Genomic DNA, 15,756 nt, shown 5'->3' with positions numbered 1-15,756 from the left:
AATGACAATGTGTGCGGATTTACTCCCTCCGGGTTTAATTATCTGATGAGCACCCTACACTGAAACACTGACCTCTTGAGAGGAATCCTTCTCCTTCCCCACCATAGCTGACACACACATACGGGCACTGGTGCCCTGGATTCAGAACATCTGAAGACACTTTGCCATTGTATATTTTACATGTTTTGTCACTGATACGAACACCATGAATTGTAGTGTCATAGGCCAAGTCACCTTTATTTATATAGGCCTAGTGCTTTATACAGTACAGATTGTTTCAAAGCAAATTTACAGTGATAATAGGAAAATGATTCAATGATACAAATAGAGTTCATACAGTGCATGTACATCATAGTGAGTTGTTTAGCAATCATAAACTAAAAAACCTTGTCATTGTTCAATGGAGATGGTGAATGGCATCCACATGTGTGACCCATGCTGGCAAAATGAGTCAAAAATGTGTTATTGTTAAAATCACATTCTCTATTAAGAAAACCTTCAAAATGATGTATGAATTGTTGTAATCAGACAAAAACGAATGAGCTAAACCTGTTTGAAGGTGATAGAGTCAGCAAAGTCAATTTTGAGAAAAATCTAGTTAAAGTTTTCTGAAGGTTCCAAAACAAAATCACCTAGCAACCATACCTTAAAATCCCAGGTAATAACACCAAATTTGGCACACACCAAGTCAAAACCTTTTTTTTTCCCATGATACTACAATTGTTTGATTAACATAATTATATAACATATATAACCTATATTTTAAGACAGACTGTACCACACGGATCTAGTATTATATTACACATCAGATGTTTTTCCTCGCAGTCAGTGCGAGTAAGATTTTGTTTACATCAGCATGAGTTTGAAAATCACATTTCATTGGTTCAGACTCATGCCATCGAGAATTCGCTATGAATATTCACAAAGTTGGAATGCTGCGCTTTAAAACGATACCAAACTTGTGAGTGGAAGCGCTAGTCGTCGAGAAGCGAGCATTTTTCATGGACAAAGGAAAGGTACTCCTCTCAGAAAACGTACAAATAAAGATACTTTTATGTTTAAATACTATTTGGAGCATTAGGATCGGTATACGAGGGCTTAATGAAGCCTCATTTTTGTGAAAACCTCTAATTGACATTTTTCACTTGTTTTGCCTGTAGCTCAAAATTAGCCCGTGCACATTCCGAATCATTTTGTCAGCGCGGGTCACATATTTGCATTCCAATCTTCCATACTCCAGTCCTTATTTTCTTTGTCAAATGCAGGGTGTTTTTTGCAGCAGCAGATTAAACTATTAAATTGTTTCTTTACTCATTGTTTCTTCTTTTCTTTAGTCATTATTCCCAGTCTATACTTTAATAAATGACTATGTGGCAGGTATTAGCTATATTATTAGATGTTTTTTGGGGGGGTTTTTTCACATCTTCATGGACACCACAATGATTTCCCTCGTGTGGTAATATTTTTCCTTGTAATTATGTATGGTTTGCAAAAATGGGAACTGCTGAGTCTGTGTATAAGAGAAGCAAAGTGTATGCGCGTTGTGCACACGCTATATTATGGCCAAGCATGCGCCCTTAAAATAGCATCTGAAAAACGCGCCATTGACTTTTGACTAGGTTTTTCCTGGTCTGTGACGAAATTGTTTTCTGAAACTGCAAAATAGCACCAGGGAACGTTTGCGCCGGAACACGCCTCCTCTTTTCGCTGAACCGGGAGTGCCTAATTTACTGACGTGTGTCTGCGGAGGGAAAAGTCCGCTGTGCGTTGGGTTCAAAATAGGAATGATACATGCGTCGGTGTACAAAGTCAATTGCGCTGGGTGCAAGATAGGGCCCTTAGTCTTTTTTTTAAATATACTGTTTGGTTGCACAGGAGAGCTCCTTCCATCTGGCCATTTTCATGAAAACCCACAAAATAACATCTAATAATCTAGCTAATACCTGTCACATAGTCATTTATTAAAGTATAGACTGGGAATAATGTGTACAAGCTTGGTATGACCACTTGGACAAAAATGACTTCCGTTTCATTGCGTCATGACAAATGATACAATTGAAACGTGGAACGCATAAATTAGTATTACACTCAGACATCACTTTTGGCCACATTCAACATGATATCACCATTTACTCACCATCATGTTTTTCCAAACCTGTACAGTATGACTTACTTTTTGGAACTCAAAAGGAAATGTTTAGCTGAAGGTTCATGCTTTTCTTCTCCATACAGACCAGACCAACAATGCCAAATGTTAAACAAAATAACCCAAAACTACATTTACCCAAGGTTTAAAAAGACTCTAGGTTAACAATTTCAAGTTAAAAAAAAACCTTGTCTGTGGCTATTTTACTGTGATCTTCTGCACAAACAGATATATGGACAGACTGAGAGAGTAATGAGAGAGGAAAATACAGAGACAGAAGTGAGGATAGTTATGGAGATGTTGAAGAGCTGGAGCAGATTAATTTAGATGTGTGTTCATGCAAATGCGTGTGTCAAGGGAAGTGCATTTCACCCAGTGTTTGAAAACCTACTTAAGGCTTGTTATTTTACTAGCTATTTATATTAAAGGTAGTTCAACTTCACTACAAAGGCGAAATGCAGTTAACACATTACACATGAATCTCTTAGACTATGATTTGTCCTTTCAGATATGGGTTTGGCTCAACTAGGCTCAGATTCAGAGGAACAGTGTGTGGAAATTCTTATTAGCTCAATTAAGATTCAACCAAAAAAAAAAAAAAGCCAGCAACTGTTGAAGTTAATGAATTTTGCCCTTGCAGAAAAGTACAGTCAAACTATTCTTCTGAAAACATAACACAAATCAGCAAATTACATTGAAGAAATATGACTGTGAGTATTGATGGAGTGAAACACATCAGTGTTAAATATATTCAGTAAAAATCTATATTTGAAATGTAAACCATTTTAAAATATTTTCTCAAATGAATCAGTGTTGTTTTTGTACCTGTTCAGTTAAAACAATACATATTATTTTGAATCCAACATTCATTTGATATAATATGACATAATATTATAATATATTATATATTAAAAAAAATATATTATTTTTTTCTCAAATCAATCAATGTTTAATTTTGTTACGTTTATTTAATTGAACCACAGTTCATTTGAATTAGACTTCATTTGAATGCATTTGATTATTATCGGTTTGCTTAGCTGTAAAGTTACTGTGAAAATCGTTACTGTGAGCGACAAAAAAAGCTATGTACCTTGTCTCAATTGGAAAAGCTACTCTGATTTGTGCCACTAAAAACTGCAGTTAAGTTTAGCATATCTATTTTTTGCTATTTAATCCCAAACATTGTGTTCACCTTGCAGGGATGGTCTAGAGCTCAAGATGCACTCTGCTAATTATTTCAGTCAGACATAGACGGACAGAAGGGGACAGCGCTTGCGTCATGCAGCAAAGTCCAGTCTCTCTGTGTGCCTGTCTGTATGGGTCATTAAGTACCCAACTCAGTTCCCTGCGGGGATCTTGACGTCCTCTGTAAGTGTCCCTCTATTCAGCAGTCTTAATGTTCCTGATTAATGCCCTGCCATACCTGCTAGTTATGATGCTTACAGACACTCATGGGAAGGGCATGTTGCAGTGAAGTTAGACGCCTCATGTACAGTGCCCTGTACACCCAAAGCATACCCTTCATGGGCCACCAGAGCATATCTAAGGCTCTCTGGCTCTCAGGCTGTTGTGGGAGATTTACAATCTGTAAGTAAGGAAGTAAAGAATACAATTGTCGATGTAAAACTGCATATTGTTCCATTTTGTCATTTATATGGGCAGATCCAGACAGTTTAACAGATTTAAAGGGTGTTTAACAGATATAATTGCTGTGGGGAATTATAGCACTATTTAGGTTCACTGCAGTATGAAGCCTAGGCGTCATTTACTTTTAGTCACTTTTTGCCATAGTGGATTTGGTCCCCACTGTTTTATGAAACAGCTCACAGCAGGGATACATCTAACATTGACAGATGTTGTCCATGCATGATCCATGTGTTTATCTAATTACATCCAAATTCCACCAGTGGCAGTTTAAGTTTACAAATTAAATATGTAAGTGCATTTGAGAACTTAAATTGATCAACAAGAAGAATTGGCCCCTCAAATCACAGTGTATTTATTTATTTATTTATTTATTTTTATTTTAATATTATATTTTACATTTTACTTTTGACCTCATAAAAAATTATTCTCTACTACTGACCAAGGTAGATGCAAAGAATATGTATTTTTCAGTACAGTAAAAGATCATCTGTGCACAACCTACAGTGAGGAAAATAAGTATTTGAACACCCTGCTATTTTGCAAGTTCTTCCACTTAGAAATCATGGAGGGGTCTGAAATTGTCATCGTAGGTGCATGTCCACTGTGAGAGACATAATCTAAAAAAAAAAATCCAGAAATCACAATGTATGATTTTTTAACTATTTATTTGTATGATACAGCTGCAAATAAGTATTTGAACACCTGAGAAAATCAATGTTAATATTTAGTACAGTAGCCTTTGTTTGCAATTACAGAGGTCAAACGTTTCCTGTAGTTTTTCACCAGGTTTGCACACACTGCAGGAGGGATTTTGGCCCACTCCTCCACACAGATCTTCTCTAGATCAGTCAGGTTTCTGGGCTGTCGCTGAGAAACACGGAGTTTGAGCTCCCTCCAAAGATTCTCTATTGGGTTTAGGTCTGGAGACTGGCTAGGCCACGCCAGAACCTTGATATGCTTCTTACAGAGCCACTCCTTGGTTATCCTGGCTGTGTGCTTCGGGTCATTGTCATGTTGGAAGACCCAGCCTCGACCCATCTTCAATGCTCTAACTGAGGGAAGGAGGTTGTTCCCCAAAATCTCGCAATACATGGCCCCGGTCATCCTCTCCTTAATACATTGCAGTCGCCCTGTCCCATGTGCAGAAAAACACCCCCAAAGCATGATGCTACCACCCCCATGCTTCACAGTAGGGATGGTGTTCTTGGGATGGTACTCATCATTCTTCTTCCTCCAAACACGTTTAGTGGAATTATGACCAAAAAGTTCTATTTGGGTCTCATCTGACCACATGACTTTCTCCCATGACTCCTCTGGATCATCCAAATGGTCATTGGCAAACTTAAGACGGGCCTTGACATGTGCTGGTTTAAGCAGGGGAACCTTCCGTGCCATGCATGATTTCAAACCTCTTTGGTCTTGGCCATGTTAGTAGTTGGATTCTTACTGATTGTATGGGGTGGACAGGTGTCTTTATGCAGCTAACAACCTCAAACAGGTGCATCTAATTTAGGATAATAAATGGAGTGGAGGTGGACATTTTAAAGGCAGACTAACAGGTCTTTGAGGGTCAGAATTCTAGCTGATAGACAGGTGTTCAAATACTTATTTGCAGCTGTATCATACAAATAAATAGTTAAAAAATCATACATTGTGATTTCTGGATTTTTTTTTTTAGATTATGTCTCTCACAGTGGACATGCACCTACGATGACAATTTCAGACCCCTCCATGATTTCCAAGTGGGAGAACTTGCAAAATAGCTGGGTGTTCAAATACTTATTTTCCTCACTGTAATTATTGTACACTATCGTTCAAAATGTCAAGGATAATCTTTTATGTGACTTATGTGACATTTATTTTGAAATAACTGGTTTATATATTAATATATTTTAAAATGTAATTTATTCTTGTGATGGCAAAGCTGAATTTATAGCAGCCGTTACTCCAGTCTTCAGTGTCACATGATCCTTCAGAAATCATTCTAATATGCTGATTTGGTGCTCAAGGCACAAACATTCGTCATCCTACATCTACATTTTATGGGATTTTGAAACCCGTTTAATTCCAAGTGTGGTCCAACCTAAACAACCTTGTAATTTAAATAATTGATGTATTTGGCATTTATGTTAAATCCACCTTTTCACAATTATGTCATAAAAGTCAATGCTATTTTGAGTTCACAGATATAATTATGTTGTAGCCATTGTCACAGAATGACTTATTAATTTCACAGGGTTCGGTGCACGCTGTATAATGGTTACTGAAAACTAAAGTTAAATAAATGCACCACGGACTTGATGTCTTTGAGTTCAGATTTTCTGTTTGTCTATTCAAAAAGAAAAGTTGGAGTTTATATTTATATATTTCCTGAGAGAGTCTGAGCAGTTGATGAAAGCTTGGCTACTTATTGCAGCTGCTAAATAGCAGTCTGGTATTAAGATGTAACAAGTATGATGCTCTAGAAAATGGCACAACATTAGGGAAATCTCACAAACAACTGACACTCTTGTGATCTTGGATTTTGAGCTGATGGGCAGTTGCCCAGAAACCAAGCCATGCCATTGGTCCACTTCCACATCTGTTGTTATTAAAGAAGCCCTCAGGTTGATTGGATGAGATACGATTTTATCTGCCAGGTATCATAAGTATTGGCTAAGAGCAATAGATGTTCTGCAAATGAATTACTTTGCTGCTGTAGAAAGACTTGACCACTCAGCTTTTTTTCTGTCTTCTTCCGTCTCTCCATCTGCTTAGCTCCTTTCAACCCAAAGTCTGAGAAATATAGACATCCAAACACTCTCATTATCAACGACAACGACTCCCCCGCTGACTGTAGTCAGAAATAAATACTTGGACAGGCCAGTCAAAGCCTGTCCAATCTCTCATCTTCCTCATTAAAGCGCAGAATGAAAGCGAATAACAGCGGCACAAAACGCACAAAGGCCAGACTGTTTTTCACATATTGCACTGATCAGCACAAGAAGAGGCCTAATTTTTTTTGCGCTTTCAAAATTTGAAATGGTCGCCAGGAAATTGGAGCGAAAAGTAGGCTGATACCTTGGCCAGAGCTGCAATTTTCTTTAATTTAGTGCTGCTTTGAATACAGTGTTGCTTAAATGCTTTGTTTGTCTGCTGTCTGATTTGTATTCCTCCTCCTTAGGTGTCCGAAAGGTGCGATTATGTGTACGTCAACGGCAAGGAGACGCGTGGGAGAGTACGAATGATGGTGAACTTCACCTACAGTTACCTCAGCGCTCAGCTGGAGATGAGCGTGTGGATGCCTCGACTCCCCCTGCAGATCGAGATGTCTGATCCAGAGCTCAGCCAGATCAGGGGCTGGAGAGTTCCTTTAGATGCTGTCAACCAGAGGTTAGCGATGTTTATGGCCGCATTTACACTGCAGGTCCTGATGCCCAATTCCGATTTGTTGACTATATCCAATTTTTTTGACGACCAGTTTACATCATCTTTTAAAAGTGACCCATATCTGATATCTGCATTTACACTATACACCAAGCGAAACAACCCTAGGTAGACATACTGACACAGAAAAGCTAGGCCGAAAAGGAAGTAAAAATGGCGCAATTTTGCAATGGACGCCAACAAAATGATAATACAAGCTTTTGCTTTCTGCACCATCTTTAAAGGTCAGCAAAACATTGGTCTCTTAAGGTGGAGAAAAAAGAGGAGAGGCCTTGTTGCAGCCTTGGCATTGAAAAGAGTTGTGTGATTGCAGTTGGTGTCAACCTGAGATGATGTCATTCACCACCGTCGTTTTTTCAGTGGCGTACGACTCGCATTGAAGGTAATATCCGATCTGTCCGCTGCTTTACGTGTCCCAAGGCGTTCCCAGGCCAATGTGGAGATATAATCTCTCCACCTAGTCCTCGGTCTTCCCCAAGGCCTCCTCCCAGCTGGACGTACCTGAAACACCTTCCTAAGGAGGCACTCAGGGGGCATCCTTACCAGATGCCCGAACCACCTCAACTGGCTCATTTCGACGCAAAGAAGCAGTTTGAAGAACTGCTCTTTAGAACTCTCTTTAGAACTCTCGCGAGTTCCAATTCATGTTCAATTCATATCAGATATATTTCCTCGTATAAATTAAGCCTGAAACTGATCTGAGAATATCTGAATCCAAGTGCTTTTTTCCTGCTAACACGTTCGTGGGTCATATCCGATCTGTGCCACTTGGGAGGAAAAAAATCGCAATTGGTTCACTTGAGCAATGTAATGTAAATGAGCCCTTTGTTTCAAGGAATCACATTTTCCTTTTATATTTTGAGATAAGAGTCTATTGTACTATTGAAGCATATATATTGTAATTTTCAAAACCCTCTCCAGAACTTAAACAGTTGAATTTATTTGAACACATGAATGTATGGCAGCCTACATTTACACATCAGTGACAGTCGATACAAATATTTCTAATACCTTACTAATACGAAAACCATAATATAGCCTAAAGTTGACTGTAAAGTGTGGAAAAGTCTGCCCTGCATTATTCCTTATTTTTTGTAGCTCCTTCAGCTTTGCATTTCTATCCTGAAGTGTATTTTTAAATGCCTCTTTTAATTCAGAGATTATTATATAACTTCTATAAATTATAATTGAGATGAAAATAGCCTGGAAACTACATTCTATCAAGTTTTATAATCTTTAACTGAGCAGAAAATATCCTGCACATCCCACACATCTTATGCAATATGGTTCTGCTGGTAATTTGAAAACATAACCATTTTTTACATTTACTCTAATAATCTCTCAATATTGCACAGCACCAATAATGTTCCAGCTCACCTGCCCAGTCTCTCCCTCCCCTCAGCTGTTTTCATGCTCTGTTGTTTCTTGGTAACACCAGACATGTAGCGGCGCTCCCTTCGGAACGCATGATGGAGGTGCGGGGAGGATGCGGACGCTGACTTTTTAATTACCGCTGGGTCGTCTTCAGGCACACCTGCCTCTGATGCACTAGCATCAGACAATATGCAGGTTAATGTTGCCGTACGCTGCGGATATCCACAAGATAATTTTTAATTACTCTTCCGCCAGAAACAATCCTGCCGGATTGACTCATGCATGATAAGTGAGAAGAGGATGACGGAAGACAGATGGAATGAGCAGTAGAAAACTTGAGGCATTGATGAGTCTGAGGAATAAGTGTGGCTATAAGTTGTTTGGATGTCATCAGTAATGTGTGGTGGTCAGGAATCGAATCCGTGGATTGCGCACCGATCGCTTTTCCATGTTATCATTACGAAGATACAAATGTATTCTCTGACCAAACCTCCTCTTGAACCAGTCCATCAGGAATTTCATCATTCTGAGCTTTCTCTATAACAAAAATAGCTTTTTGAGTGAACTGAGAAAGTTTAGCACTCATAAATTTTTCTTAATGGCCATGAAACTGTATTTTACATTATTTTCATTAAAAATATATACATTTTTGTCCTTGTGACTTTTTTCTTGCATAAAATTCTTTAAGGCAAGTTCAATCAGCGGCCATCTTCGTAACGCCCCTGGGCAGCTTTTTCCTATGCAAGAAAAATAGACATGCAATAGACATGCAAATCCAGCCCCTATCTACTTGAATGAGGAAAGACTCTTAGCATCATTTTCAACTTGGCATCAATGGTTCCATGAAGAATCTTTAACATTCATAGAATCTTTCAATTCAACAAAATTTTCTTTATAGTGGAATAAGGTTCTTAAGAATTTTAAATGTTCTTTACAATTTTGAAAAAAAATGTTCTTTTAAGAACTGTTCACTTAAAGGGTCTTTGGGGAACCAAAAATGGTGGTTCTGCTGCATCGCTGCGAAAAACCCCTTTTGGAAACTTTATTTTTAAGAGTGAAGTCGCATCCTCAGACGTCACAGCCACGTATCGTTGGCTGAACATCTGATCCATAAGGCACATAAAATGGGAAACACTTCAGGAATTTTGAAGTCAACATCTGATTGGTTGAATTCTCCAGGATTTCCGGATTTTCCGGTTGAATTCAAGTGTGTTGCATTCTTTAACGGTCCACCTGGAAAATAAAGCCGTCATGATGCCAAACCCCCTCATGTAAGAACAAAGCCATCGTTTACATCGTTTTCATTTAAGGTGAGCTGTCCCTTTAAGATAATGGCCAGCTGGCTGGTGAGTTGTATTCATCAAAAAGCCCATATTTACTCACATTCGTGTTGAACATTTGGCACCCTGGCTGTATCATATGTGCCCTTGGTTCGAGGTCATGTCTGTCTCAGGTAGCATTTTGATTACCTCTGTGAGAGCGGTAGGCATGCAGTTTTGTTGTAAGACTGGAGCTCATTAATCCTGAGACCTCCTGTGACCTGACATTCCTCAGCTGAGTGCCGCCTGCCCTGTTTATACACCTGTGTTCTGTAAATGTCATACTGTTTCTGCCATTGGTCAGGCATCGTTGCGTAAATGTCTAAAGGAGCGTGGCCTCCCCACCGGTCAGAGCCACTGTGTTAACCTGCCACTGCTGTTGTTTTTTATTTTGGATGGTTTTGACTCATTAAAAATAATGGAACAGTCAGAGCTGCCCCGCCATTCACCTGGTCTGGACTTTTTGTGTGAGGAGAGGAAATGCATTAATGTAATGTGAATAGGGTTCATGTTTACAGCCTTTTAAAGCAACTCGCCCCTTTACAAGAGGTTGAGCATCACTGCTCTACACACAGACATGCACACACATACACACACACACACGTTGGGTATCCATGTTTTATAGGGACTTTCCATAGACATGCACCGAAATGAAAATTCTGGGCCGAAACTGAAAATTCAGGATCCACTTGGCTGAAATCCGAAAAATAAATGAATTGTACTTATTTAATAATTAACACTCAAATCGTTAAAACTGATTTGAACAAACATTTAATTTGCACATCAAGCAGGTTTTATATCAACTTTTTAATAACAGAATTGTTTCTACTCCAGTTTGTTTGGTGAAATAGAAACATTTAAATGACAATAAAATGAAATAACTTGTTTTCATGACAGATTTAGGCCATTCAAACACATTACATAATGAAGACCACTGAAAGGTTAAGTAAAAAACAAAAAAAAAGAAAGTGTAATAGTTATTTGAGTTTATGGACATTGAATAGCTTGTTTTGAGGTAAATGTAAGCTTAAGTGATTGTATAGCCTACAGGCTGTTTTATTGATTTATCATTACCATTTAAAATCAAGAAAATAATATTGTAAATCCAGAGTTCTGGTATTACCATACTCATGGGGACATTTACCAGGACCACACACACAGAAGATTTTTAGTGTATAGCATCTTTGTTTCTAACCATTTAATTTATCAATGTTATTTATTTATTTATTTATTTTATTTTCCACTTGATTTAAATATATGTTTTATGTTTCTTTTTATATCTGACATTTTTTAGCTTCTTATTTTTATGAATTTTAAATGAGTTGATTGTACTAGAATAGCATTTAATTGAATTGAGAATGGGATGTAACACTTAATATTGGTTGCTGCCTTTACTACAGGTCTGGAGAGGATGATGGGGATGAAGGAGCCAAGAAGGACCGGAGCTGTGGTCCACAGTACCAGAGCACCACTGTCCGTGTCCTCACACACTTTGAGGCCGAGCCAGAGGAGTGGCAGGGCCAGTCAGACTTCCTCTTGGGGAGTGATTGGCAGGTGGACGTGACAGAGCTGGTGAGGGACTCATTAAGGGTGGGGGATGAACGCGTGGCCAAGCTGTCAGAAGAACAGGTCCTGATCGGTCTGAACACTGGCACCACCAAAGTTCAGGTAAGAGACAGGAAGAAAATATGTGTGATCTTATCTCTAAAAGAGTACCATCATGTACCATAAAACGAAACCTACACTGTACAAAAAAAAACAGATGTCTGTGAAAGTGGTTGTATATAATCCAATAATCTTTGGATTTTCAGCATTATTAAAATTTGATCCATGATTCATTTATTATGATTATGATTCAGTTATAGCGTATTATGTAATTTATTCAACACACCATGACCAGAGCTGATCATGTTGGAGGAACAAAAGTAACAGTTACAGCTGACTAAGCCGCAATTCCTTTGTGTTTATACTGCATGAATAAAATCTGAGGACGTTCTTGTTTTTGTTGGAAAAGCCAGGCTGTCATTTGTCAATCTCTCCATGCGGATGAGAGGTGAATCAGTCCAAGTTGTGATGTGACACGTGTACGCTGTCAGACGAGAAATAGACAGCATCTCTCACACTGTCACAGCTTGTGTGCCGTCTTATCTGCACATCTCACAGCTCCTATCACAAACTATAATCTCCTTTATTAAGACCGACTAATTAAGTGTTGGTATGTAAAAATCTCAAATTTTTTCTTATAGATGTCACATATACTTTCACACATAATACACCTGCTTGATGAGCTGAAAGCGCCATTGGAGTGCTATCTGACAGCAAAAGAAATACGGCATAGGTGCCATAGGAGCCATAGGTGGAGAGTGCTTCGATTTGATCCATTTGCTGAAAATTAAAATCAGATAAAAAGCCTAGTAATGGTGAGATGGAATACTTGGAGTCTGAAAACTAGTGCTGCTTAATAGATCAGCATCTCCGAAATCAAAAACCCAGCACTTAACTATGGCCAAATGACCAATTGTCTACCTTGCTATTAGACCAAACTCACAAATACATTTCAAAAGGGGCCCACCTATCTGTGCAGTTCATTAAAACTAAATTGAATGACTAATTCATTGCAATTAGAAGAGGGCAAATACGTGTGGTTTCAAAAAAAGAGCAAAGTAGACTATTTGGAAGAAAAGATTTGTTGAAGTAGCGTAGCAAGCACTAACTTTTATTTTATAAAAAGTAGAGCACTAGGGCAGCGTCTTATGCAATATTGGGTAAGGCCCGAGGCTCCCCTTGATTATTCTTATTTTATGTCTAATTAATAAATCTCTCAATTCAAATGGAAAATTAGGAATGCGCTCGGAATAAGAGTGGAATATAAAAACAGAATAAGAATAATTTCTCTACCTAAGCATGGCTGCATTTTAGATTGAAAAACGGTTTGCAAATGATGGTGAGAAGCAAGTGCAAGTGACAGTGGAAGTCCCACTTACAGATCGGAAGTAAATGGCTTCCGACACTTCATCATAACATAATGAATGCGGAAATATAGAGGTGGCTGCTTTGCTATTAATTGATCCAGATTAGAAGTCTTCTCATCACATTTCATATCGAAGTAATTTGCTTGCCTGTGCATCAGATATTGCCATATGGCAGAGGGCGGACAGCTGCCACTGAGATTTTTGAAATTGTACAAAGCATGCTCATTTTGTTATGTCACTAAGTTTGTATGAGAAACTAGGAGAGAACTTTTAGTTGTTTTACAATGTTATCAGAAGCATTTCTGTCTATGTTTTTACCAGGTGATGTCTCCATTGTCCGACTCGGTTCTGGCTGAGAGGATGGTCCGGGTTCTGGATGATAAAGTCAGTATAACAGAGCTGGGTGTGCAGCTGGTCTCTGGCCTTTCCCTGAACCTCCAGCTCAGCCCAGGAAGCAACAGAGCCATTGTTGCCACAGCTACCACACAGGAGACCATGCACAATGCTAATCAGGTAGTGTAATTAAACGATTTAATTAAAATGTAATAATAATAAAATATTATTATTATTATTTATTAGATATTATCATTGTTTTTATTAGTGATTAATCATTATCAATAGATTGAACAATAAATGTATTGATTATTTCTTTATATATTATTAATTCATTCATTTAGCTGATCAATTGGTTTCTATTTCTAAATCCTGGGTAACTCCTTCCTCTTTGAAATCTCATTGGAAATTTCAACTCCATGCAATTTTGAGGTTTTTAGGTCACAATATTGCATACTTCCATGTCCATTTCTCAGAAATGTAGGGTTGTTTTATCCACGAGCAGGTGCAATCACTATAAATACTGTCATTACGGACAAAGTTGTTTGACACGGGCCGCATGTTGATGAGGAGCTGCGGTTTGTTAGTGGATCATGCTGTTCGAGGCTGCCCACTTATTCTGAGTCATCTCACGTTAAAAACCATTTCTGATTAGGCTAATTTCACTAATCCTCTGCATCGGCAGGGGTTTCCTCACTCTTCCACATTGATAGACATAAAACGGGCAAATTGGTTGAATCTCCCACTGATCAGTGCATCTGTTTGAAATGTGATTTTGGGAACTTTTAAAGCATTTGAACCATCCTGCATTAGAGATAAATATCATGCATACTTGAAACAAGAAAATTGGCATTACTGAGAGCATTTGTTCATGTTGTGTTTCTCTCTCAGGAGTCCCTTGTCAGCGCGTGGCTTCAGTTCAGCGATGGCTCAATGACCCCTCTTGACCTCTATAACCCTGCACATTTCGTCCTAACAGCCACCTCGCTAGACGACAAGGTGGTATTGGTGAGAAAAAGCACCACCTGGAGGTGGCCTGTGGTGGTGGCTAAGGGTGAAGGGCAAGGCATGTTGGTCCGCCTGGAGATGTATGGACCCGAATCATGCCTAAAAACCAAGCGCCGCACACTTCTGGCCGCAGGCAACGCGAACGTCCATGTGAAGTTCGGCCGTCCCGATGAAACAGGAAACAGTGCGAGCGACAGGAGATACAGGCCCAATGCCCCATACTACGGAGGTTCAATCTCAGACATGGAGGCTGGAATCATGAACCGAGGCGCTACCACCATCAAAACCTCCATTCCAGGAAAAGCAAGCGGTGACAGGCTCTCAGCTGGTGATATTCCGGTTGATTTCTCAGAATTCCCAGCTCAAGCAGATCTTCCACCTGGGCATAACACGGAGGAGGACTTGCTGCAGACTCGCCGCGGGCTCACAGATCTGGAAATAGGCATGTACGCCCTGCTAGGTGTCTTCTGCCTGGCCATCTTGGTATTCCTAATCAATTGCGTCTCCTATGCCCTGAAGTATCGCAACAAGCAGCTCCCGTTGGAGGGCCAGGAGACCATGACTCACGCCCACGACTGGGTTTGGTTGGGCCATGACGCAGAGCTTTTGGAAAGCCAAGCGGGTTTGTGTCTTGATCAAGAGGAGCTGGGCGGGACCATGGACTCTGGGCTGGGCCTGGAGGAAGGTAGCCAGCTCCTCAATGGCCTTTCCTCTCAGAAGAGCGTGCAAGGCCAGGTCCACAGGTCGGCCTCTGACTCAGTGTGCACTGGAAGAGATCACAAGAGCGAGTCTATAAACTCGCCCACTACCAAACGGAAACGAGTCAAGTTCACCACTTTCAGCCATAGCAAGCCCAGCAATGGCTGCCCATCCATAAGTCCACTTCTCATTGGTCAGAACGACATCAAATGGGTTTGCCCAGACATCGAGCTCGGGGACTCCAAAGAGCTCCGAAATTATATGGAAAGGTTAAACGAAAATGCTACTAAGAATATCGCATAGTTGGCTTGAAGTTATTTATGTATTTTTCAGACAAAAGCGTAGCTCACCCATATGCCTTCTGGATAAGGTGGTGGTCGGGTGGGGGGTTGGCCTGACTCTACTGCACTCAGACAAACTCATATCTCACCATGAAAAGGCAAGCCATTCATCTGGTCTTGTTTCCATGGCAACTGTCATGAGGGTTCATCATCAGGAAAGAAGGAAAACAGAGATGGTTGTGAAACCACTGAGAATGTGAAAACATTGGATTATGAGAAATGTTTCAATTGAGATGTCTATATTTTCTTTTTTTCGAAGAAGAGGATATTCCATTCTATTTTGAAATATATATATATATATGTTTGTTTTTTTGTTTTTGTTTTCTTGGTTTATCACACTAAAGCCTGGTTGATGGTGGTACCTTTCTGTGAGTGAATATCCCCCAAAAAAAACAAAAAAAAAAAACACACACACACACACACACACACACACAAAGAGCTGACATTTAAACTTAATGAAAAGCATTTCCATGAGTTGAATGTTGACTGGC

The 15,756-nt window shown here is 39.4% G+C and overlaps 1 protein-coding gene across 1 annotated transcript in view; it reads left to right on the top strand.

Annotated features, from left to right (window-relative positions):
- The window catches only part of LOC307144304 (transmembrane protein 132C), a 130,239-nt gene extending 114,780 nt beyond the window's left edge, over positions 1-15,459 (top strand). The window contains exons 6-9 of the mRNA XM_079846571.1: positions 6,957-7,165; positions 11,313-11,580; positions 13,206-13,397; positions 14,109-15,459. Of these exons, the coding sequence (XP_079702697.1) occupies positions 6,957-7,165; positions 11,313-11,580; positions 13,206-13,397; positions 14,109-15,227 (1,788 nt within the window). The 3' untranslated portion in view covers positions 15,228-15,459. The remainder of the gene's footprint in view (positions 1-6,956; positions 7,166-11,312; positions 11,581-13,205; positions 13,398-14,108) is intronic.
- The last annotated feature ends 297 nt before the right edge of the window (positions 15,460-15,756 follow it).

Source organism: Squalius cephalus, assembly GCF_949319135.1.
Source record: "Squalius cephalus genome assembly, chromosome: 17".
Lineage (NCBI taxonomy): Eukaryota > Metazoa > Chordata > Actinopteri > Cypriniformes > Leuciscidae > Squalius > Squalius cephalus.
This window is presented reverse-complemented; position numbering and strand designations above follow the sequence as displayed.